The sequence below is a fragment of the Coregonus lavaretus genome, assembly GCF_964263955.1.
Source record: "Coregonus lavaretus genome assembly, chromosome: 12".
Classification (NCBI taxonomy): domain Eukaryota; kingdom Metazoa; phylum Chordata; class Actinopteri; order Salmoniformes; family Salmonidae; genus Coregonus; species Coregonus lavaretus.
In genome coordinates, this window is record NC_139999.1 from 34,845,054 (window position 1) to 34,869,792 (window position 24,739).

The 24,739-nt window shown below is 42.2% G+C and overlaps 1 protein-coding gene across 1 annotated transcript in view; it reads right to left on the reverse strand.

Moving 5' to 3' along the window:
• The window catches only part of LOC311138406 (inositol 1,4,5-trisphosphate-gated calcium channel ITPR1-like), a 154,623-nt gene extending 130,051 nt beyond the window's left edge, over positions 1-24,572 (reverse strand). The window contains exons 1-3 of the mRNA XM_084173077.1: positions 24,421-24,572; positions 17,929-18,057; positions 570-640 (exon numbers count right to left, since the gene is read on the reverse strand). Of these exons, the coding sequence (XP_084029203.1) occupies positions 570-640; positions 17,929-18,020 (163 nt within the window). The 5' untranslated portion in view covers positions 18,021-18,057; positions 24,421-24,572. The remainder of the gene's footprint in view (positions 1-569; positions 641-17,928; positions 18,058-24,420) is intronic.
• Positions 24,573-24,739: the final 167 nt, after the last annotated feature.

The following is a 24,739-nucleotide window of genomic DNA, read 5'->3' on the forward strand; positions in this document are numbered from 1 at the left end:
ATAGACACCGGCTGGAATGCGGTTTTAACCAATCAGCATTCAGGATTAGACCCACCCGTTGTATAAAAAGACACACAGGCTACAGTCACAGCCTCACACTCACATCAGCTTTGTAGGCCAAAAAATGTTCCATGGGTGACAATGACCCCTGATCTCTGACCTGAGACTTAAAGGTCGTGAGTTCAGTTGTACTTCCTGTGATGGGGATAGAAATAGCCCAACAGCAACAGCCAGAGACATATCTCCCTTCATGAGCCTCAATATGTTCATATTCTCACAGAATCACATCTGAGTAGGAAACATAGACAAGATGATACACAATACACACACAAACACACACTGACACAAACACATGCACACGCACACAACAGCATCAAAGAGAGCAGCGCTTTTTGAAGTCCATGTGGACAGGGAGGGATACTGGCGATATCACCAGAAAAACGCAGTGTAATACAATAAGAAACATCTCCAGTGGAACACACTGTGTAAACAGGCTGGATTTACTGAGGTGACATGATGCTGCGTAAGCTGCTATAACAGGATGAGAGGGGAGTGTACTATTCTCTTACCTCTGAACTTTTTGGGGGGGTTGTTTAGGTCCCCTGTGTCGGGCTGTACCACACAGCGGTCATCTACCAGCCTGTGGAGAGAAGAGACAATGACGGATGTAAGTCAGAAACGCAGATAGTCCATATACACCCTTAACATGCCAATGAACAAGAACAGTTTCAATATACTAGAAACGTTCATGCACACATACAAATGTGCAATCACACAGCTTTCTTTATTGTTCATATATAACCCCCTTGCTCTAAACAAAGGTGACTCGTTTCAGGAAACTAGGCGTATGTCGCACGTCACTACTTCACAGGAGAGGCATTTGAACGTAAACATGTTTTTTGGCAGAAATACCTTCTGAAACACGTGCATTTTCATGTGCCTTAATAACAAACTTGTATGACGTCTGTAAATATTAATACAATTGTTACATTACGAGCCTAGTTGGTTTAGCCACGGAAAAAGACAGGCACCTTTCCGCTAGCCATGATTGGCTGAGATAATGGATGGGCTGGACATTCCGAGAAATGAGTTTGGATTGGTCTGCCATGTAGCACACTTCTGTCTATAACTGCTCAGTATGTGTAGGTAATCCTTTTCTAACGCAGCTTTTTTGAAAGATATCACGAAGAACTGCAAAAGTATTGCTAATGCTCGCCACTTTATGGAGGACCAAGTTTTGACATCAGTGGAATGTCCGGTGGAAGCAGAGTATGATAGCTAAGGAGATGGAGAAAATTCTGGCGTTTGATTGCAAATATGCGGAGGGAGTCGAAAAGAGAACACACAGAAAGCTGTTGTATAAAACACCTGTCTCCGGCTGGCTCGCTAGCTAACATTACGTGTATGATCTGTGTAGTAATATTATTCATATCTCAGATCCATTTGCATTGCTAGTTAGAGCCTAATGTTAGCTAGCTAGCTAACATTGAACCTAGTTGGTTAGTTTTAGCTACCTGCAGATTTATGCAGGGTAGTAACATTATGAGTTGGGATTATGGTTCATTGTTTAGCTAGCTAGCTAGCTAGCTAGCTAGCTACCTGTCTAAACAAAAGACTACACTATGCAAGTAACCATTTCACTGTCTGTTTACACCTTCTGTATCCTGTGCATGTGACAAACAAACTTTGATTTTATTTGATATAGTGTGTGTTTACCAGAGACGGTAATGTGAAGAAAAACATGACCTGCACCTGCATCAAATTCTCTGGTAGAATGCCCTGCTTTTATTTCGTCCCACTCACAACTGTAAGCTATCTTCTGTAATTAGCTCACCATTAACTTTATTTTCCTGTTATAATGAATGCAAGTTAAGACGTTGTTAGCTATATCATATGGTCATTATTTGAACTGGCTAGCCAGCTAACATAACATTAGCTAGCTACCAAGCTAGAAACGAACCAAAACATTGTTTAGAAAGTTGCTTTTAGTTGCCTGGTTTGCTAGATTGATATATTCTAAATTCATTTTTAAATGGATGGGTTTATTGGTGTTAAAATACACTAGTTATGCTATTTTGGACCACCAGGCTGCTGATGTCATGCAGGCTGTCGTTTTTGTGTTTATACTTTTTCATAACGACAACAGAATGTTCATGATGTCACTGCAAAAACTGTCTACAGACATGTCGATAGACGTAGTATAAACCAGCCTTTAGGTCTTGAAATCTTTGGTTGTTTAGTACACTACCTTACTCACTCTGTTTAGCACATGGCCTCACATGTGAATCCTTAAAGAGATGGGTGGGGCTTAAGAGGGTGTGAATGATGCTGAATGGGTGTAGACAAAGAAGAGCTAGCTCTCCAGTAAGTGTACTGAAACATTCAAGGGCCATTTTCTCGCAAAGTGGGGTACAAGTTTATCTTCTTTCAAAGCAGAATTACTTTCCCATTGTTCCTCAAATGTAGTGTATGATATACCATTTTCTAGCTCTGAGCTTCTACTTTTATCCAATGTAAAAAAACAATTTCAAATTTTGCTACATAAGACCGAATCGAGCCGGTGTATACCTTTTTCCACAAGGGTTACTCATTTTGGGTTAGGGTATATTTGTAGGAAACCTGCAACTTTGCACATCGAAGGCTTGTATTTTAACACAATAAGAAACTCCATAACATCTAGGTACATTGTCAACACGAGATCCTGCAATAAAACACCATTGGACACACATAAAAAGTACACTATGTTTTCATAACGCTCAACTACAGAGCACTGTTTATCCTGACTCCATTAGTCACTATCGTTAGACCAATCACATACTTGTGATTTCACCGTGATGTTTCTTGTATCGCCGTTGCTCCTCCACAGTCCACACAATGATGAAGAAATGAGAGTGAGGATTAGCTGGCTGCTGCCAGTGGGTGGACTAGCTAGCATTCCTGCCAGTGACAAATTTAGCTTTTTACTGGCTCGGAATAAGGATCGCCCCGACCCCGGACAGATCCCACATCCATCCCAGTCGTGTTCCTGTTGACTCGTGGAGTGTCCACACACACGGTCAGTCGTACTACACATGTAGACAGGACCTGTCTGCACCAGGGATACACCTCTCTGAACATGACAACACACTGAGGCTCCTGTCTACCGTGTCAACCTCTGCAGAACATTATACAGCATAGCTATACTGAGCATCTGAGTGACGTTTGCTTAATGTGCAGCCTGTGTTTGTGTTTGTTAGATAGATCTATGTGAGCAAGATTTATCACACACATAGACACTGACAGTAAACATGTTTATCTTGTGGAGAACTGATAAAAATGTGATTGTCTGACCCTATTCGTTACTGTCCAATTCCAGTTACTGTACAATCCCCCTCAGGACAAGAGAACAAGCCTCCTAAAAGACAAGAGGATTCTCAGACTAAAGCCCTGGAATCATACTGCATTGTTCAAATTCTAACCTTTGATTTGTCCCATCAGGCTTTCTACTCCAACTCTAGTTTGTGAGAGTTGGAGAATGCCGTCTGTTGGGCCCACACTTCTAATGGTGTGTTGTGTTGTATGTATCTTGGTGTTTGAGTATGATTACTGCAGTGTGTGTGTGTGTGTGTGTGTGTGTGTGTGTGTGTGAGAGAGTGAGTGTGTATGTGTGTGTGTTTGAACAGTTGAAGTCGAAAGTTTACATTCACCTTGGCCAAATACATTTAAACTCAGTTTTTCACAATTCCTGACATTTAATCCTAGTAAAACTCCCCTGTCTTAGGTCAGTTAGGATCACCACTTTATTTTATGAATGTGAAATATCAGAATAATAGTAGAGAGAATGATTTATTTCAGCTTTTATTTATTTCATCACATTCCCAGTGGGTCAGAAGTTTACATACACTCAATTAGTATTTGCATTGCCTTTAAATAGTTTAACTTGGGTCAAACGTTTCGGGTAGCCTTCCACAAGCTTCCCACAATAAGTTGGGTGAATTGTGGCCCATTCCTCCTGACAGAACTGGTGTAACTGAGTCAGGTTTGTAGGCATCCTTGCTCGCACACACTTTTTCAGTTCTGCCCAAAAATGTTCTATAGGATTGAGGTCAGGGCTTTGTGATGGCCACTCCAATACCTTGACTTTGTTGTCCTTAAGCCATTAAGCCATGTCTTGAAATGTTGCTTCAATATACAGTGGGGGAAAAAAGTATTTAGTCAGCCACCAATTGTGCAAGTTCTCCCACTTAAAAAGATGAGAGAGGCCTGTAATTCTCATCATAGGTACACGTCAACTATGACAGACAAAATGAGATTTTTTTTTCCAGAAAATCACATTGTAGGATTTTTTATGAATTTATTTGCAAATTATGGTGGAAAATAAGTATTTGGTCAATAACAAAAGTTTCTCAATACTTTGTTATATACCCTTTGTTGGCAATGACACAGGTCAAACGTTTTCTGTAAGTCTTCACAAGGTTTTCACACACTGTTGCTGGTATTTTGGCCCATTCCTCCATGCAGATCTCCTCTAGAGCAGTGATGTTTTGGGGCTGTCGCTGGGCAACACAGACTTTCAACTCCCTCCAAAGATTTTCCATGGGGTTGAGATCTGGAGACTGGCTAGGCCACTCCAGGACCTTGAAATGCTTCTTACGAAGCCACTCCTTCGTTGCCCGGGCGGTGTGTTTGGGATCATTGTCATGCTGAAAGACCCAGCCACGTTTCATCTTCAATGCCCTTGCTGATGGAAGGAGGTTTTCACTCAAAATCTCACGATACATGGCCCCATTCATTCTTTCCTTTACACGGATCAGTCGTCCTGGTCCCTTTGCAGAAAAACAGCCCCAAAGCAATGATGTTTCCACCCCCATGCTTCACAGTAGGTATGGTGTTCTTTGGATGCAACTCAGCATTCTTTGTCCTCCAAACACGATGAGTTGAGTTAACAAAAAGTTCTATTTTGGTTTCATCTGACCATATGACATTCTCCCAATCCTCTTCTGGATCATCCAAATGCACTCTAGCAAACTTCAGACGGGCCTGGACATGTACTGGCTTAAGCAGGGGGACACGTCTGGCACTGCAGGATTTGAGTCCCTGGCGGCGTAGTGTGTTACTGATGGTAGGCTTTGTTACTTTGGTCCCAGCTCTCTGCAGGTCATTCACTAGGTCCCCCCGTGTGGTTCTGGGATTTTTGCTCACCGTTCTTGTGATCATTTTGACCCCACGGGGTGAGATCTTGCGTGGAGCCCCAGATCGAGGGAGATTATCAGTGGTCTTGTATGTCTTCCATTTCCTAATAATTGCTCCCACAGTTGATTTCTTCAAACCAAGCTGCTTACCTATTGCAGATTCAGTCTTCCCAGCCTGGTGCAGGTCTACAATTTTGTTTCTGGTGTCCTTTGACAGCTCTTTGGTCTTGGCCATAGTGGAGTTTGGAGTGTGACTGTTTGAGGTTGTGGACAGGTGTCTTTTATACTGATAACAAGTTCAAACAGGTGCCATTAATACAGGTAACGAGTGGAGGACAGAGGAGCCTCTTAAAGAAGAAGTTACAGGTCTGTGAGAGCCAGAAATCTTGCTTGTTTGTAGGTGACCAAATACTTATTTTCCACCATAATTTGCAAATAAATTCATTAACAATCCTACAATGTGATTTTCTGGATTTTTTTTCTTCTCAATTTGTCTGTCATAGTTGACGTGTACCTATGATGAAAATTACAGGCCTCTCTCATCTTTTTAAGTGGGAGAACTTGCACAATTGGTGGCTGACTAAATACTTTTTTCCCCCCATTGTATCCACATAATTTTCCTTCCTCATGATGCCATCTATTTTGTGAAGCGCACCAGTCCCTCCTGCAGCAAAGCACCCCCACAGCATGATGCTGCCACCCCCGTGCTTCACGGTTGGGTGGTGTTCTTCGGCTTGCAAGCAACCACCTTCTTCCTCCAAACATAACGATGGTCATTATGGCCAAACAGTTCTATTTTTGTTTCATCAGACCAGAGGACATTTCTCCTAAAAGTACGATCTTTGTCCCCATGTGCAGTTGCAAACCGTAGTCAGGCTTTTTTATGGCGGTTTTGGAGCAGTGGCTTCTTCCTTGCTGAGTGCCCTTTCAGGTTATGACGATATAGGACTCGTTTTACTGTGGATATAGATACTTTTGTACCTGTTTCCTCCAGCATCTTCACAAGGTCCTTTGCTGTTGTTCTGGGATTGATTTGCACTTTTCGCACCAAAGTACATTCATCTCTAGGAGACAGAACGCGTCTCCTTCCTGAGCGGTATGACGGCTGTGTGGTCCCATGGTGTTTATACTTTATACTGTTTGTACAGATGAACGTGGCACCTTCAGGTGTTTGGAAATTGCTCCCAAGGATGAACCAGAATTGTGGAGGTCTACAACTATTTTTCTGAGGTCTTGGCTGATTTCTTTTGATTTTCCCATGATGTCAAGCAAAGAGGCACCGAGTTTGAAGGTAGGCCTTGAAATACATCCACAGGTACACATCCAATTGACTCAAATGATGTCAATTAGCCTATCAGAAGCTTCTAAAGCCATTACATAATTTTCTGGAATTTTCCAAACTGTTTAAAGGCACAGTCAACTTAGTGTATGTAAACTTCTGACCCACTGGAATTGTGATACAGTGAATTATAAGTGAAATAATCTGTCTGTAAACAATTGTTGGAAAAATTACTTGTGTCATGCACAAAGTAGATGTCCTAACCGACTTGCCAAAACGATAGTTTGTTAACAAGAAATTTGTGGAGTGGTTGAAAAACGAGTTTTAATGACTCCAACCTAAGTGTATGTAAACTTCCGACTTGTATGTACAGTACCAGTCAAAAGTTTGGACACACCTTCTCATTCAAGGGTTTTTCTTTATTTGTACTATTTTATACATTATAGAATAATAATGAAGACATCAAAACTATGAAATAACACATGGAATCATGTAGTAACCAAAAAAAAAAGTGTTAAATCAAAATATATTTTATATTTGAGATACTTTAAAATAGCCACCCTTTGCCTTAATGACAGCTTTGCACACTCTTGGCATTCTCTCAACCAGCTTCACCAGGAATGCTTTTCCAACAGTCTTGAAGGAGTTTCCACATATGCTGAGCACTTGTTGGCTGCTTTTCCTTCACTCTGCGGTCCGACTCATCCCAAACTATCTCAATTGGGTTGAGGTCAGGGGGATTGTAGAGGCCAGGTCCATTGCTTGTGTTTCTTGGCCCAAGCAGGTCTCTTCTTATTATTGGTGTCCTTTAGTAGTGGTTTCTTTGCAGCAATTCGACCATGAAGGCCTGATTCACACAGTCCCCTCTGAACAGTTGATGTTGAGATGTGTCTGTGACTTGCACTCTGTGAAGCATTTATTTTGGCTGCAATTTCTGAGGCTGGTAACTGTAATGAACTTATCCTCTGCAGCAGAGGTAATTCTGGGTCTTCGTTTCCTGTGGCGGGTCCTAATGAGAGCCAGTTTCATCATAGCGCTTGATGGCTTGAACGTTCAAAGTTCTTGAAATTTTTCCGGATTGACTGACCTTCATGTCTTAAAGTAATGATGGACTGTCATTTCTCTTTGCTTATTTGAGCTGTTATTGCCATAATATGGACTTGGTTTTTACCAAATAGGGCTATCTTCTGTATACCCCCCTACCTTGTCACAACACAACTGATTGGCTCAAACACATTAAGAAGGAAAGAAATTCCACAAATTAACTTTCAAGAAGGCACACCTGTTAATTTAAATGCATTCCAGGTGACTACCTCATGAAGCTGGTTGAGAGAATGCCAAGACTGTGCACAGCTGTCATCAAGGCAAAGGGTGGCTATTTGAAGAATCTCAAATATAAAATATATTTTAATTTGATTAACACTTTTTTGGTTACTACATGATTCCATATGTGTTATTTCATAGTTTTGATGTCTTCAATATTATTCTACAATGTAAAAAAAAACGTTTAAAAAAAAGCACAACTTGAATGAGTAGGTGTGTCCAAACGTTTGACTGGTAGTGTATGTATGCATATACAGTTGAAGTTGGAAGTTTACATACACTTAGGTTGGAGTCATTAAAACTCGTTTTTCAACCACTCCACAAATTTCTTGTTAACAAACTATAGTTTTGGTAAGGCGGTTAGGACATCTACTTTGTGCATAACAAGTAATTTTTCAAACAATTGTTTACAGACAGATTATTTCACTTATAATTCACTGAATCACAATTTCAGTGGGTCAGACGTTTACATACACTAAGTTGACTGTGCCTTTAAACAGCTTGGTAAATTCCAGAAAATGATGTCATGGCTTTAGAAGCTTCTGATAGGCTAATTGACATCATTTGAGTCAAGTGGAGGTGTATCTGTGGGTGTATGTCAAGGCCTACCTTCACACCCAGTGCCTCTTTGCTTGACATCATGGGAAAATCAAAAGAAATCAGCCAAGACCTCAGAAAACAAATTGTAGGCCTTCACAAGTCTGGTTCATCCTTGGGAGCAATTTCCAAATGCCTGAAGGTACCATGTTCATCTGTACAAACAATGGTACGCAAGTATAAACACCATGGGACCACGCATCCGTCATACCGCTCAGGAAGGAGACGCGTTGTCTCCTAGAGATGAATGTACTTTGGTGCAAAAAGTGCAATTCAATCTCAGAACAACAGAAAAGGACCTTGGTACAAAAATATCTATATCCACAGTAAAACAAGTCCTATATCGACATAACCTGAAAGGCCGCTCAGCAAGGAAGAAGCCACTGCTCCAAAACCGCCATAAAAAAGCCAGACTACGGTTTGCAACTGCACATGGAGACAAAGATCGTACTTTTTCGAGAAATGTCCTCTGGTCTGATGAAACAAAAATAGAACTGTTTGGCCATAATGACCATCGTTATGTTTGGAGGAAAAAGGGGCGGTTTGCAAGCCGAAGAACACCATCCCAACCGTGACGCACAGGGGTGTCAGCATCATGCTGTGGGAATGCTTTGCTGCAGGAGGGACTGGTGCACTTCACAAAATAGATGGCATCATGAGGAAGGAAAATTATGTGGATATATTGAAGCAACATCTCAAGACATCAGTCAGGAAGTTAAAGCTTGGCCGCAAATGGGTCTTCCAAATGGACAATGACCCCAAGCATACTTCCAAAGTTGTGGCAAAATGGTTTAAGGACAACAAAGTTAAGGTATTGTAGTGGCCATCACAAAGCCCTGACATCAATCCTATACAAAATGTGTGGGCAGAAATGAAAAAGCGTGTGCGAGCAAGGAGGCCTACATACCTGACTCAGTTACACCAGCTCTGTAAGGAGGAATGGGCCAAAAATCACCCAACTTATTGTGGGAAGCTTGTTGAAGGCTACCCGAAATGTTTGACCCAAGTTAAACAATTTAAAGGCAATGCTACCAAATACTAATTGAGTGTATGTAAACTTCTGACCCACTGGGAATGTGATGAAAGAAATAAAACATTCTCTACTATTATTCTGACATTTCACATTCTTAAAATAAAGTGGTGATCCTAACTGACCTAAGACAGGGGATTTATACTAGGATTAAATGTCAGGAATTGTGAAAAACTGAGTTTAAATATATTTGGCTAAGGTGTATGTAAACTTCAGACTTCAACTGTATGTATCTATGTATCTTGGTGTTTGAGTGTGATTACTGCAGTCGGTCTGTGTGTCTGTGTGTGCACGCACCAGATGGTTCTTGGAGAGGGCAAGTGATGTCAACCGTGTGAGGTGTCAGACAAAGTAAACACAAGCCTATAAAAGCATTTGTCATAACGACATTGGTATCAGAGTATGACCTGTGTGTTTAGGATTCATTTGAGGAGTTATTGTATAATAGTAACCTGTCAGAAAAGAGGGTCTATGACAATACCCTCCCCTCTCTCTACTACCATCCTATCCCTGAAGGATTGAGGGTAAGAGGTTAAAGAGCACACTGATGGTAAATTTGAAAAGGAATTACTCCATAAGCTGTAGCCTTAGGTTCCCAGCTCTGCAGATGTGTAGGTCATGTTAACGCCTGAAGCTCCTATTCTTTGACTTTTGAAGTTGTATATGTTGTGTGTATATGTGTGTGTGTGTGTGTGTGATTGGGTTTGTTTGTGACAGTGGTGGAAAAAGTACCCAATTGTCATACTTGAGTAAAAGTAAAGATACCTTATTAGAAAATGACTCAAGTAAAAGTGAAAGTCACCCAGCAAAATACCGTACTACTTGAGTAAAAGTCTAAAAGTATTTGTTTTTAAATATACTAAAGTATCAAAAGGAAATGTAACTGCAAAAATATACTTAAGTATAAAAGTAAAAATAATTTCAAATTCGTTATATTAGGCAAACCAGATGGCACGCTTTTCTTGTTTTTTAAATTAACGGATAGTTAGGGGCACACTCCAAAACGAAGCATTTGTGTTTAGTGAGTCTGCCAGATCAGAGGCAGTAGGGATGATCTCTTGATGAGGACCATTTTCCTGTCCTGTTACGCACTCAAAATGTAGTGAGTACTTTTGGGTGTCAGGGGAAATGTACAGTGAGGGAAAAAAGTATTTGATCCCCTGCTGATTTTGTTTGTTTGCTCACTGACAAAGACATGATCAGTCTATAATTTTAAATGGTAGGTTTATTTGAACAGTGAGAGACAGAATAACAACAACAAAATCCAGAAAAACACATGTCAAAAATTGTATACATTGATTTGCATTTTAAATGAGGGAAATAAGTATTTGACCCCTCTGCAAAACATGACATAGTACTTGGTGGCAAAACCCTTGTTGGCAATCACAGAGGACAGACGTTTCTTGTAGATGGCCACCAGGTTTGCACACATCTCAGGAGGGATGTTGTCCCACTCCTCTTTGCAGATCTTCTCCAAGTCATTAAGGTTTCGAGCCTGACGTTTGGCAACTCGAACCTTCAGCTCCCTCCACAGATTTTCTATGGGATTAAGGTCTGGAGACTGGCTAGGCCACTCCAGGACCTTAATGTGCTTCTTCTTGAGCCACTCCTTTGTTGCCTTGGCTGTGTGTTTTGGGTCATTGTCATGCTGGAATACCCATCCACGACCCATTTTCAATGCCCTGGCTGAGGGAAATCACCCAAGATTTGATGGTACATGGCCCCGTCCATCGTCCCTTTGATGCGGTGAAGTTGTCCTGTCCCCTTAGCAGAAAAACACCCCCAAAGCATAATGTTTCCACCTCCATGTTTGACGGTGGGGATGGTGTTCTTGGGGTCATAGGCAGCATTCCTCCTCCTCCAAACACGGCGAGTTGAGTTGATGCCAAAGAGCTCGATTTTGGTCTCATCTGACCACAACACTTTCACCCAGTTCTCCTCTGAATCATTCAGATGTTCATTGGCAAGCTTCATACGGCCCTGTATGTGCTTTCTTGAGCAGGGGGACCTTGCGGGCGCTGCAGGATTTCAGTCCTTCACGGCGTAGTGTTTTACCAATTGTTTTCTTGGTGACTATGGTCCCAGCTGCCTTGAGATCATTGACAAGATCCTCCCATGTAGTTCTGGGCTGATTCCTCACCGTTCTCATGATCATTGCAACTCCACGAGGTGAGATCTTGCATGGAGCCCCAGGCCGAGGGAGATTGACAGTTCTTTTGTGTTTCTTCCATTTACGAATAATCGCACCAGCTGTTGTCACCTTCTCACCAAGCTGCTTGGCGATGGTCTTGTAGCCCATTCCAGCCTTGTGTAGGTCTACAATCTTGTCCCTGACATCCTTGGAGAGCTCTTTGGTCTTGGCCATGGTGGAGAGTTTGGAATCTGATTGATTGATTGCTTCTGTGGACAGGTGTCTTTTATACAGGTAACAAACGGAGATTAGGAGCACTCCCTTTAATAGTGTGCTCCTAATCTCAGCTCGTTACCTGTATAAAAGACACCTGGGAGCCAGAAATCTTTCTGATTGAGAGGGGGTCAAATACTTATTTCCCTCATTAAAATGCAAATTGATTTATAACAATTTTGACATGAGTTTTTCTGGATATTTTTGTTGTTATTCTCTCTCACTGTTCAAATAAACCTACCATTAAAATCATAGACTGATCATGTCTTTGTCAGTGGGCAAACAAACAAAATCAGCAGGGGATCAAATACTTTTTTCCCCCTCACTGTATGGAGTAAAAAGTACACTGAACAAAAATATAAAAAGCAACAAGTAAAGTGTTAGTCCCATGTTTCATGAGCTGAAATAAAATATCCCAGAAATGTTCCATATGCACACAAAGCATACTTCTCTAAAAGAAATTGCACAAATGTGTTTACATCCCTGTTAGTGAGCATTTTTCATTTGCCAAGCTAATCCATCCACCTGACATGTGTGGCATATCAAGAAGCTGATTAAACAGCATGATCATTACACAGGTGCACCTTGTGCTGGGGATAATAAAAGGCCACTATAATGTGCAGTTGTCACACAACACAATACCACAGATGTCTCAAGTTGTGAGGGAGCATGCAATTGGCATGCTGACAGCAGGAATGTCCACCAGAGCTTTTGCCAGATAATTTAATATTAATTTCTCTACCATAACCTGCCTCAAACGTCGTTTTAGAGAATTTGGCAGTACGTCCAACCGGCCTCACAACCGCAGACCACGCGTATGCATCGTGTGGGCGAGCGGTTTGCTGATGTCAACGTTGTGAAAAGAGTGCCCCATGGTGGCGGTGGTGTTATGGTATGGGCAGGCATAAGCTACGGACAATGAACACAATTTCATTTTATTAATGGCAATTTGAATGTACAGCGACTGTGAAGAGATCCTGGAGGCCCACTGTCGTACCATTCATCCGCCGCCATCACCTCATGTTTCGGCATGATAATGCACTGCCATGTCTCAAGGATCTGTACACAATTCCTGGAAGCTGAAAATGTCCCAGTTCTTCCATGGTCTGCATACTCACCAGACATGTCTCCCATTGAGCATGTTTGGGATGCTCTGGATCGACGTGTACGACAGCGTGTTCCAGTTCCCGCCAATATCCAGCAACTTTGCACAGCCATTGAAGAGGAGTGGGACAATATTCCACAGGACACAATCAATAGCCTGATCCTGACTGGTTTTCTGATCCACGTCCCTACCTTTCTTTTAAGGTATCTGTAACCAACAGATGCATATCTGTATTCCCAGTCGTGTGAAATCCATAGATTAGGGCCTAATTTATTTATTTCAATTGACTGATTTCCTTCGTTGAAATTGTTGCATTTATATTTTTGTTCAGTATACATTATTTTCTTTAGGAATGTAGTAGAGTAAAAATAGTAATATATTTTAAATTAATTATTTCATGCATTGTACCTATTGGCTGCCACTCAGAAGAATAAGAAACAAATCATAAATAATAAAATAAAAACACATTACCAAAAGGTACATAATTACAAAGTATTGACCATTTTGATCCTATTATAAAGTTTAAGTAATAATAAATTCAATATATACGAGAAAAAAAAAAAATGGGCCTCCACCCACAACCTCCCATCCAATTCCCCCAACCCCACCCAGCCAACATGTCTCCATCCAATCCAATTGTTTGTATGTGTTGGGCTGTATAGATTGTTTATTTGTACGTGTTGGGCTTTAGCTGAGATTATTCTTTACTGAGTCAAGCATATTTTTCCAGGCTTCAATTGTTCCTTGACTAGGACCATTCATTCTCGCTGTCGATAATTCTAATAGTAAATGTATCCACTGGTGAATTGGGAGAGTGAGGTGAATGCCATCTAAGCGCCAACATCTTTCTTTGCAGCAGTGCTGCCTTCCAGGAGTAATCACTGGTATTATGGCCCTATGTACTTTATCTCTCTCTCGTCCACAAGCATGCTGGTGCCCGTACACACACACGTCTTGTCATTGTGTGTTCATTGCTTCCCACTTACTTCCAATTCTTCCCAGTAAAGTATACATACTATCATGGTCATGGAGCCACCCAGGACCAGACCTCCACTTCCACATCAAAAGGCTTAGTTCTCCCAGCCCTGTTCTTTGGGAAAAGTGGGAACGCCATTTTTCAAACTCCTCCAAACCACTCTCTATCAGTGGCCCGCAGAAGGCAGAGGGGCCCCTGAGCAGCACAGTAGAGACCCCTCCACCCGACACACACACAGCCCTTCTTGCCAGTACCTCCCAACCACGATAAACACAAACTTTCTCAAGAGGTTAACTGACACAGGCCACACCATCTCTTCTGTGATTAATTTCCACAGCATTCCTCTCTCAAACACACACTCATCTTAATATGGGGACTCACACACCATCACCACAGACAAAAGTCCTTTATACACTGCTCAAAAAAATTAAGGGAACACTAAAATAACACATCCTAGATCTGAATGAATGAAATAATCTTATTAAATACTTTTTTCTTTACATACAGTGGGGAAAAAAAGTATTTAGTCAGCCACCAATTGTGCAAGTTCTCCCACTTAAAAAGATGAGAGAGGCCTGTAATTTTCATCATAGGTACACGTCAACTATGACAGAAAAAATCCAGAAAATCACATTGTAGGATTGTTAATGAATTTATTTGCAAATTATGGTGGAAAATAAGTATTTGGTCACCTACAAACAAGCAAGATTTCTGGCTCTCACAGACCTGTAACTTCTTCTTTAAGAGGCTCCTCTGTCCTCCACTCGTTACCTGTATTAATGGCACCTGTTTGAACTTGTTATCAGTATAAAATACACCTTTCCACAACCTCAAACAGTCACACTCCAAACTCCACTATGGCCAAGACCAAAGAGCTGTCAAAGGACACCAGAAACAAAAATTGTAGACCTGCACCAGGCTGGGAAGACTGAATCTGCAATAGGTAAGCAGCTTGGTCTGAAGAAATCAACTGTGGGAGCAATTATTAGGAAATGGAAGACATACAAGACCACTGATAATCTCCCTCGATCTGGGGCTCCACGCAAGATCTCACCCTGTGGGGTCAAAATGATCAGAAGAACGGTGAGCAAAAATCCCAGAACCACACGGGGGGACCTAATGAATGACCTGCAGAGAGCTGGGACCAAAGTAACAAAGCCTACCATCAGTAACACACTACGCCGCCAGGGACTCAAATCCTGCAGTGCCAGGCGTGTCCCCCTGCTTAAGCCAGTACATGTCCAGGCCCGTCTGAAGTTTGCTAGAGTGCATTTGGATGATCCAGAAGAGGATTGGGAGAATGTCATATGGTCAGATGAAACCAAAATAGAACTTTTTGGTAAAAACTCAACTCGGCGTGTTTGGAGGACAAAGAATGCTGAGTTGCATCCAAAGAACACCATACCTACTGTGAAGCATGGGGGTGGAAACATCATGCTTTGGGGCTGTTTTTCTGCAAAGGGACCAGGACGACTGATCCGTGTAAAGGAAAGAATGAATGGGGCCATGTATCGTGAGATTTTGAGTGAAAACCTCCTTCCATCAGCAAGGGCATTGAAGATGAAACGTGGCTGGGTCTTTCAGCATGACAATGATCCCAAACACACTGCCCGGGCAACGAAGGAGTGGCTTCGTAAGAAGCATTTCAAGGTCCTGGAGTGGCCTAGCCAGTCTCCAGATCTCAACCCCATAGAAAATCTTTGGAGGGAGTTGAAAGTCTGTGTTGCCCAGCGACAGCCCCAAAACATCACTGCTCTAGAGGAGATCTGCATGGAGGAATGGGCCAAAATACCAGCAACAGTGTGTGAAAACCTTGTGAAGACTTACAGAAAACGTTTGACCTGTGTCATTGCCAACAAAGGGTATATAACAAAGTATTGAGAAACTTTTGTTATTGACCAAATACTTATTTTCCACCATAATTTGCAAATAAATTCATTAAAAATCCTACAATGTGATTTTCCTGAAAAAAATCTCATTTTGTCTGTCATAGTTGACGTGTACCTATGATGAAAATTACAGGCCTCTCTCATCTTTTTATGTGGGAGAACTTGCACAATTGGTGGCTGACTAAATACTTTTTTCCCCACTGTAGTTGAATGTGCTGACAAAATCACACAAAAATTATCAATGGAAATCAGATTTATCAACCCATGGAGGTCTGGATTTGGAGTCACCCTCAAAATTAAAGTGGAAAACCATACTACAGGCTGTTCCAACTTTGATGTAATGTCCTTAAAACAAGTCAAAATGAGGCTCAGTAGTGTGTGTGGCCTCCACGTGCCTGTATGACCTCCCTACAATGCCTGGGCATGCTCCTGATGAGGTGGCGGATGGTCTCCTGAGGGATCTCCTCCCAGACCTGGACTAAAGCATCCGCCAACTCCTGGACAGTCTGTGGTGCAACGTGGCGTTGGTGGATGGAGCGAGACATGATGTCCCAGATGTGCTCAATTGGATTCAGGTCTGGGGAACGGGCGGGCCAGTCCATAGCATCAATGCCTTCCTCTTGCAGGAACTGCTGACACACTCCAGCCACATGAGGTCTGGCATTGTCTTGCATTAGGAGGAACCCAGGGCCAACCGCACCAGCATATGGTCTCACAAGGGGTCTGAGGATCTCATCTCGGTACCTAATGGCAGTCAGGCTACCTCTGGCGAGCACATGGAGGGCTGTGCGGCCCCCCTAAGAAATGCCACCCCACACCATGACTGACCCACCGCCAAACCGGTCATGCTGGAGGATGTTGCAGGCAGCAGAATGTTCTCCACGGCGTCTCCAGACTCTGTCACGTCTGTCACATGTGCTCAGTGTGAACCTGCTTTCATCTGTGAAGAGCACAGGGCGCCAGTGGCGAATTTGCCAATCTTGGTGTTCTCTGGCAAATGCCAAACGTCCTGCACGGTGTTGGGCTGTAAGCACAACCCCCACCTGTGGACGTCGGGCCCTCATACCACCCTCATGGAGTCTGTTTCTGACCGTTTGAGCAGACACATGCACATTTGTGGCCTGCTGGAGGTCATTTTGCAGGGCTCTGGCAGTGCTCCTCCTGCTCCTCCTTGCACAAAGGCGGAGGTAGCAGTCCTGCTGCTGGATTGTTGCCCTACGGCCTCCTCCACGTCTTCTGATGTACTGGCCTGTCTCCTGGTAGCGCCTCCATGCTCTGGACACTACGCTGACAGACACAGCAAACCTTCTTGCCACAGCTCGCATTGATGTGCCATCCTGGATGAGCTGCACTACCTGAGCCACTTGTGTGGGTTGTAGACTCCATCTAATGCTACCACTAGAGTGAAAGCACCGCCAGCATTCAAAAGTGACCAAAACATCAGCCAGGAAGCATAGGAACTGAGAAGTGGTCTGTGGTCACCACCTGCAAAACCACTCCTTTATTGGGGGTGTCTTGCTAATTGCCTATAATTTCCACCTGTTGTCTATTCCATTTGCACAACAGCATGTGAAATTTATTGTCAATCAGTGTTGCTTCCTAAGTGGACAGTTTGATTTCACAGAAGTGTGATTGACTTGGAGTTACATTGTGTTGTTTAAGTGTTCCCTTTATTTTTCTGAGCAGTGTATATGCACTGCAGAGCTTTGATGGCAGTACCTTTATGACTTTTTCAAGTTTATACGAAGCTATGAATTCACCCTTAAAGGGATAGTTCCCTCCTAAATTAAAGTCTATCAGACATGTTCAGACCTCAAATGTGCCCTAATGTCCAGATAAGTTCAAGTCCCATGGCATCTGCTGAATAGATTAAGCTGACTGCTTTTGAATGGCATCACTCAGGGCTGTGCACATACCTTTGGAGGGGCAGGTGCTCAAAGTGAAAAATTTTTTGGACTTAAATGACTTACATTCATAGCTAATTATCTAATGTTCCTGTAGCCACATTTCAGTAATTTATCCATCCCAAATGAATGGGAAAGATATAGGCACCATCTAAAATGACTACATTAGATTGTGCCCATGTTTGCCATTCATTTGGGATGGTAAGTGATAATATCTAAAGGATAAAAGGGATAGGTGAAATGAACTCACCCCAGAGTGCTGATGAAGCCGTTGGTGGAGCCCTCTGCATACAGGGAGCAGATGTCCCCGATGTGTAGGAAACTGGACATCTTATCCGACATGTCTCACACACACACACACACACACACTGGGCCACACCTGGAGGAGAGGAGAGGCAAGGGGAGTCCTGCTACAAATAGAATCACAACACACACATTTTTTTTTTAAATGGAGAAATAAAATCCCTGAACTGGGCAGGTCACACGGTCATGAATAACCCAGGACCCTAAGAGTGATATTTATGAGTCTTCATTTTTGTCAGGTCATCCCAGCTAACAATTCTAGGCAGAGAGAACGTTTTTGTAACGTTAACCCGTAATGTACCCCTAATGTTTGAGTGTCCATTTTTCCATTAGTTAGGGGAACATTCAATTTATGTTAGCAAAAACCTTCCGAGAACCTTTTTAGCATGTTTTGGCATTAGAGTTAGGAGAACATTCCCTTAATGTCAAACACAACATACCCAGAACGTGGTTACCATGTTCTCATAATATACTATTTGAATGTTCTAGACACGTTTCATGGGACGTTGCAAGAACATTCATATGTCCAGTTGTCTGTGGGTTAGGATAATATTCCACCAAACATACACAGAACATGGTTACCATGTTCTCAGAACATAAGATATTAATGGTCTAGACACGTTTCATGGGAACGTTGCAAGAACATTTCTGCACAGAAAATTCTCCAGTGTCAAATCAACACTAGCTAGGTTTTCATCCAATTAGTGACAGATTTTCATGCGAATATTCTAAAATCCACATTTTCCCACCAGAGATGTGCTTCCATCAAATAGACTTGTTGCAGATAATAGGCTTTGCGTGATGATGTAGTACACATATAAATAACTTTTGCAGTTAAAATACAAGTTAAATGGGATTCCATTGCATTTTCAACTCTACTGATGGTTTTCTTACAAAATAAATTCTGCGTTATATAGCGAGTGTGCCCACTTTGGTATTTGCACGCATAGCCTACATGATGAGATTATTATTATGGACAAAAGAGTGAGAATATTTGTCACCAGAATAAGACCCTCGATATTTATTGGAAAGGAGCATCAAACTCATCACCATGCACTTTCACCACCCTGTGAAGTTCATCATAACTTATTTCATCTGTAGCCTAATAAACTGCATGCTTTCCCGACGAGTCGTAGTTGAAGGACCACAAAACATGTAATTGCATGACACCAAGTTTACTTCGATATGATGGTTACGATATCAATATTTGCACATTAAAGTGTTTCCACCAACAATTCTCACAAAAATAATTTTACAGACACAAAAAGATCCCACCTTGTCTAGAATTTTTGTTTTGTCGACATTTGGAAAGTTTACCGAAAAGTGTTCTGTTTCTATCAGGCCTGTCATGACATTTTTTATCCGACATGTACAGTGGGGAAAAAAAGTATTTAGTCAGCCACCAATTGTGCAAGTTCTCCCACTTAAAAAGATGAGAGAGGCCTGTAATTTTCATCATAGGTACACGTCAACTATGACAGACAAATTGAGAAAAAAAAATCAGAAAATCACATTGTAGGATTTTTTATGAATTTATTTGCAAATTATGGTGGAAAATAAGTATTTGGTCACCTACAAACAAGCAAGATTTCTGGCTCTCACAGACCTGTAACTTCTTCTTTAAGAGGCTCCTCTGTCCTCCACTCGTTACCTGTATTGATGGCACCTGTTTGAACTTGTTATCAGTATAAAAGACACCTGTCCATAACCTCAAACAGTCACACTCCAAACTCCACTATGGCCAAGACCAAAGAGCTGTCAAAGGACACCAGAAACAAAATTGTAGACCTGCACCAGGCTGGGAAGACTGAATCTGCAATAGGTAAGCAGCTTGGTTTGAAGAAATCAACTGTGGGAGCAATTATTAGGAAATGGAAGATATACAAGACCACTGATAATCTCCCTCGATCTGGGGCTCCACACAAGATCTCACCCCGTGGGGTCAAAATGATCAGAAGAACGGTGAGCAAAAATCCCAGAACCACACAGGGGGACCTAGTGAATGACCTGCAAAGAGCTGGGACCAAAGTAACAAAGCCTACCATCAGTAACACACTATGCCGCCAGGGACTCAAATCCTGCAGTGCAAGACGTGTCCCCCTGCTTAAGCCAGTACATGTCCAGGCCCGTCTGAAGTTTGCTAGAGTGCATTTGGATGATCCAGAAGAGGATTGGGAGAATGTCATATGGTCAGATGAAACCAAAATAGAACTTTTTGGTAAAAACTCAACTCGTCGTGTTTGGAGGACAAAGAATGCTGAGTTGCATCCAAAGAACACCATACCTACTGTGAAGCATGGGGGTTGAAACATCATGCTTTGGGGCTGTTTTTCTGCAAAGGGACCAGGACGACTGATCCGTGAAAAGGAAAGAATGAATGGGGCCATGTATCGTGAGATTTTGAGTGAAAACCTCCTTCCATCAGCAAGGGCATTGAAGATGAAACGTGGCTGGGTCTTTCAGCATGACAATGATCCCAAACACACCGCCCGGACAAAGAAGGAGTGGCTTCGTAAGAAGCATTTCAAGGTTCTGGAGTGGCCTAGCCAGTCTCCAGATCTCAACCCCATAGAAAATCTTTGGAGGGAGTTGAAAGTCTGTGTTGCCCAGCAACAGCCCCAAAACATCACTGCTCTAGAGGAGATCTGCATGGAGGAATGGGCCAAAATACCAGCAACAGTGTGTGAAAACCTTGTGAAGACTTACAGAAAACGTTTGACCTGTGTCATTGCCAACAAAGGGTATATAACAAAGTATTGAGAAACTTTTGTTATTGACCAAATACTTATTTTCCACCATAATTTGCAAATAAATTCATTAAAAATCCTACAATGTGATTTTCTGGATATTTTTTTCTCATTTTGTCTGTCATAGTTGACGTGTACCTATGATGAAAATTACAGGCCTCTCATCTTTTTAAGTGGGAGAACTTGCACAATTGGTGGCTGACTAAATACTTTTTTCCCCACTGTACTTTACTTGCATAAAAAGGTTGGATGGAAACCTGGTTTATGACAGTGTTAAATTTAACACTGGGCCAGTGTCTATACGGGTCCACACCTTTCAGTGTTAAATCAACACTGTGCCTATTGCTGACGCTGTTACACTTTGCATTGATAGGGAATTAACACTTTTAGTGTTATGCAATAACACCTCATATAGTATTTATTTTTTTATATAAAGAGGTTTGCATCACTTGACAAGGTCATTCATATTGAATTAAGGATACTGCAATAATATGTCCAAGTCTTTACTTCCAAATGCTCTTACGTAATAGTGGTCCTCTGTAGCTCAATTGGTAGAGCATGGCGCTTGTAAAGCCAGGGTAGTGGGTTCGATCCCCGGGACCACCCATACATAAAAATGTATGCACACATGACTGTAAGTCGCTTTGGATAAAAGCGTTTGCTAAATTGCATATTATATTATTTACAAAGACTTCAGGGCTTGCAGAAGACATGCTCAAACTTCAACTATCATAACCATAAACCATTTAAATTGGTACAACACTTCCACTCACAGGTGTCCATAACAACAACTTTGAAGCGACGCCCCCAATAAGCCACGCCTCCAATATAATTTCCAAGTGTGCCTTGCCTTTTTGAGTGAATTGCAGAGTTACCACCCATGACTGTATTTGTTAGTGATAGAGATATGGTTGTTGAACTTATTCATTTTCAGTCCTGCCAAAGTAAGGACTGTCCAGAGCAGTTATTATGCAGCAGCTGTTAAATGGGTTGCGGGTCGAAATGGTGCTCCCAAAGAGTCCATGGCGGTGGATAGGTTTTCGCTGCAGGGGTTGCCTTTTACCAGTAGGGCCCAGATATTTTAAAGGTTAAGAAGGTGGACATTGTGGCCTTTATAGCTATGGGGATTAATGGCACTGCCCAGGTGGAGAGGAAGTCCAGGAAAATAGATATCAGTATGGATGCGGCGGAGCGGTTCCTGGGACTGAAAAACGTATCGGCGGAGGGATTGCATGGAGTATTGTCACAAGCCATACCACCCTCTCAGGCCCTAGAGCCTGAGAAGGGAAATATGGAGATTTGAAGGAAGGAAGAAGTGGGAGTTTTGTTTTTGTCAATGTAATATTTTCATCTGGGTTAGTTTTCCCTTTTTTTTTTTCAACCCCGTCCAGTTGGTGGTGGCAATACACCTTTTTGGGTTGTAGTCTGCCATAAAACCAGAAGAAGAAGTTGTTGCAGTCCTGTGGACTTCACCAAGTGAGTTCTTACTGGAGATGAAATGTATTATTAATACTATTTAGGACAATACATTAAATATATCATAAGGCCTTACTTTGATGGCCAAGGTTTACCTTAACACACTGGTGTTAGGAACCTCCTGATTTACAGGCCTGCATAATGTTATGCAGGCTTGCAAAGTGATGTATAATTCCTATTGGAATCCAGACAGAGTTAGGACATCCAACAGTTGGAAACATTTCAGTAATGGGTGCAATAAATCTATGTAAGTTAAAAGCACTGTGTGTGTGGGTATCCCTAACCTTGCCAAAAGACAAAGAGCTATGAATGGATAAGTGGTTCACCAATCAGGGCCTTGATTGGCTCGGCAACCGTAACAATGTGTAATGAACGTTGTTTTGGGGGGTGGGGGAGAATGTTTCTTTGGGACCATCAGGCGACGTCCTGACAACTAATACACAGCAACGTTCCCATGAAACGTGTCTAGAACATTAATATCTTATATTCTGAGATCATGGCAACCATGTTCTGTGTATGTTTAGTTTGACGTTGATGGAATATTCTCCTAACCGACAGAAAACTGGACACATGCATGTTCTTCAACGTTACCATGAAATGTGTCAAGAACATTGATATCTTATGTTCTGAGAACATGGCAACCATGTTCTGTATATGTTTTGTGGGACATTGATGGAATATTCTCCTACCACACATTAGTTAATTACCTAATGAGACTCTTAAGGGAACGTTCTCTAATGTTTTGGGAACGTTTGTTGTTAGCTGGGGAGAAATAGCAGGAGGATTTGCATGGGGCCAGGCACTATCTGATGCTCCAGCCTGGTCTGTCTGTGTGGGTGAGGGGTAAACAGTTAATCATTAGGAGAGGCAGAGAGAAACAGGAAGGCCATGCACCTGTGGTTAGTAGACCTGCTCTGGGATATAGGGTGGAGGGAGTGACAGACCCGTCAGTTCAACAGGTTTAAAGGTGTCACTGTGTTTTATTTTAACACTGACCCAGGCTGGATTACATTCAGGGTTGGATTCAATCCCCTTTCAATTCAGTCAATTCAGGGAAGTAAGTGAGGAATTGCAAGTATGAAACATGTATGCATTCACTAACTAAGTTGCTCTGGATAAGAGCATCTGCTAAATGACTAAAATGTCAAATGTAAATGTAAAACAGCCCATTACTTTCTATTATACTTGGACTGAACTGTAAAGGAAGCTACCCCAAATCTGGTCAGTGGTTAGAATACAATGTATGACATCTTGGGATGACACGTGGTCTAGACTCTAGTAGTGCATGGTTATTGTACTGCAGGTGTTACAGTGCCCAGTGAGTAAAGCAGTGTTTTGTGCTGTGTTTAGACCCTTAAGGGCCAGTCCTTACCATGCCTCGTACATCACGAACAGTGAGGAAGCCTGGAAACTGAGGCTACTGACCACTTGACCTGTCCAGGAACAACTCCAGACACTAATTGTAGGCTGTCATTGGGGCCTAGAGTTTTACCTGTTCATGTGGCAGGTAGAGAAAAACTCCTGGAACATACTGTACCTACTGAGTCCTGACTCACATTTGTGACATTTCAGTCTACAGAGCTCCTACTGTGCGACTCTAGTAGCCTACACACAGAGGTATTATTTGCCTACACTGCAACATCACCCAGGAGTGAGTATAATGAGGCTGACCTCAAGGCCTAGTTTCAGACCAGTCATCTTAGAAACATACTGAAAGAAAAAAACATGGAGAACAATTCACCCCATCATATTACCTCAAAACCACATAGCCTAACATTTAGTAGACAACACTAACGCACGACATAGATATAATGTTACTGTTATGTTAATCAACATGATGCCCAAGTCACTGGGCAAACTGACAGCACAAATCGATATTTATCTCAGTCTTCTTCTAAAACGGGATAGTTTATAAAAATCGCTTCAACTTTACTGAGCTTCAGCACATCCCTGAGACGAGTAGCCTACAGTTTGACCACTTGCGTGCTTGCTTCAATTGTTCAATTATATTATATTTCATATCAGACTGGCAAAACCGTGTTTCTCAGCTCGGGAATTATTTTTGTTTAATCAGCGTCAGTGCACAAAATCATGACGGGCGGTTCATGAGGAGGGCAGATACATTGTTGCGCTTCTTCCCTAGCCACAAGCAATACATATTTAAGAGGCGGGGATGCTCCCCCAAACTGTACATACAGAGTTGTGGTAAACTTTACCTTCGCTGTGGTAAGAGGTTGGGAGCGACGCGCGAGGCTGGGTCAACGGGAGAGCATGGCAGCGATACACCGCTTTCAACTAATCCATAGCACCAAGATTCAGTCGGCGAGTAGATTCCGAATTTTTTGACAGCTCAATCCAATCACCCTGCCTTCCGTTAGTTCGCTACATGAGCGCTAGTCCCCGCTCGAAGGTCTGTAGCCCCTCAGAAAATGTTATACTAGCACTAGTCTCTGGGAAATGATGTTTCTTGAATTGTTCCTTCGGATAAGTAACAAAACCGAAAACATATTTATGACTACAACTCCCATGGTGTGG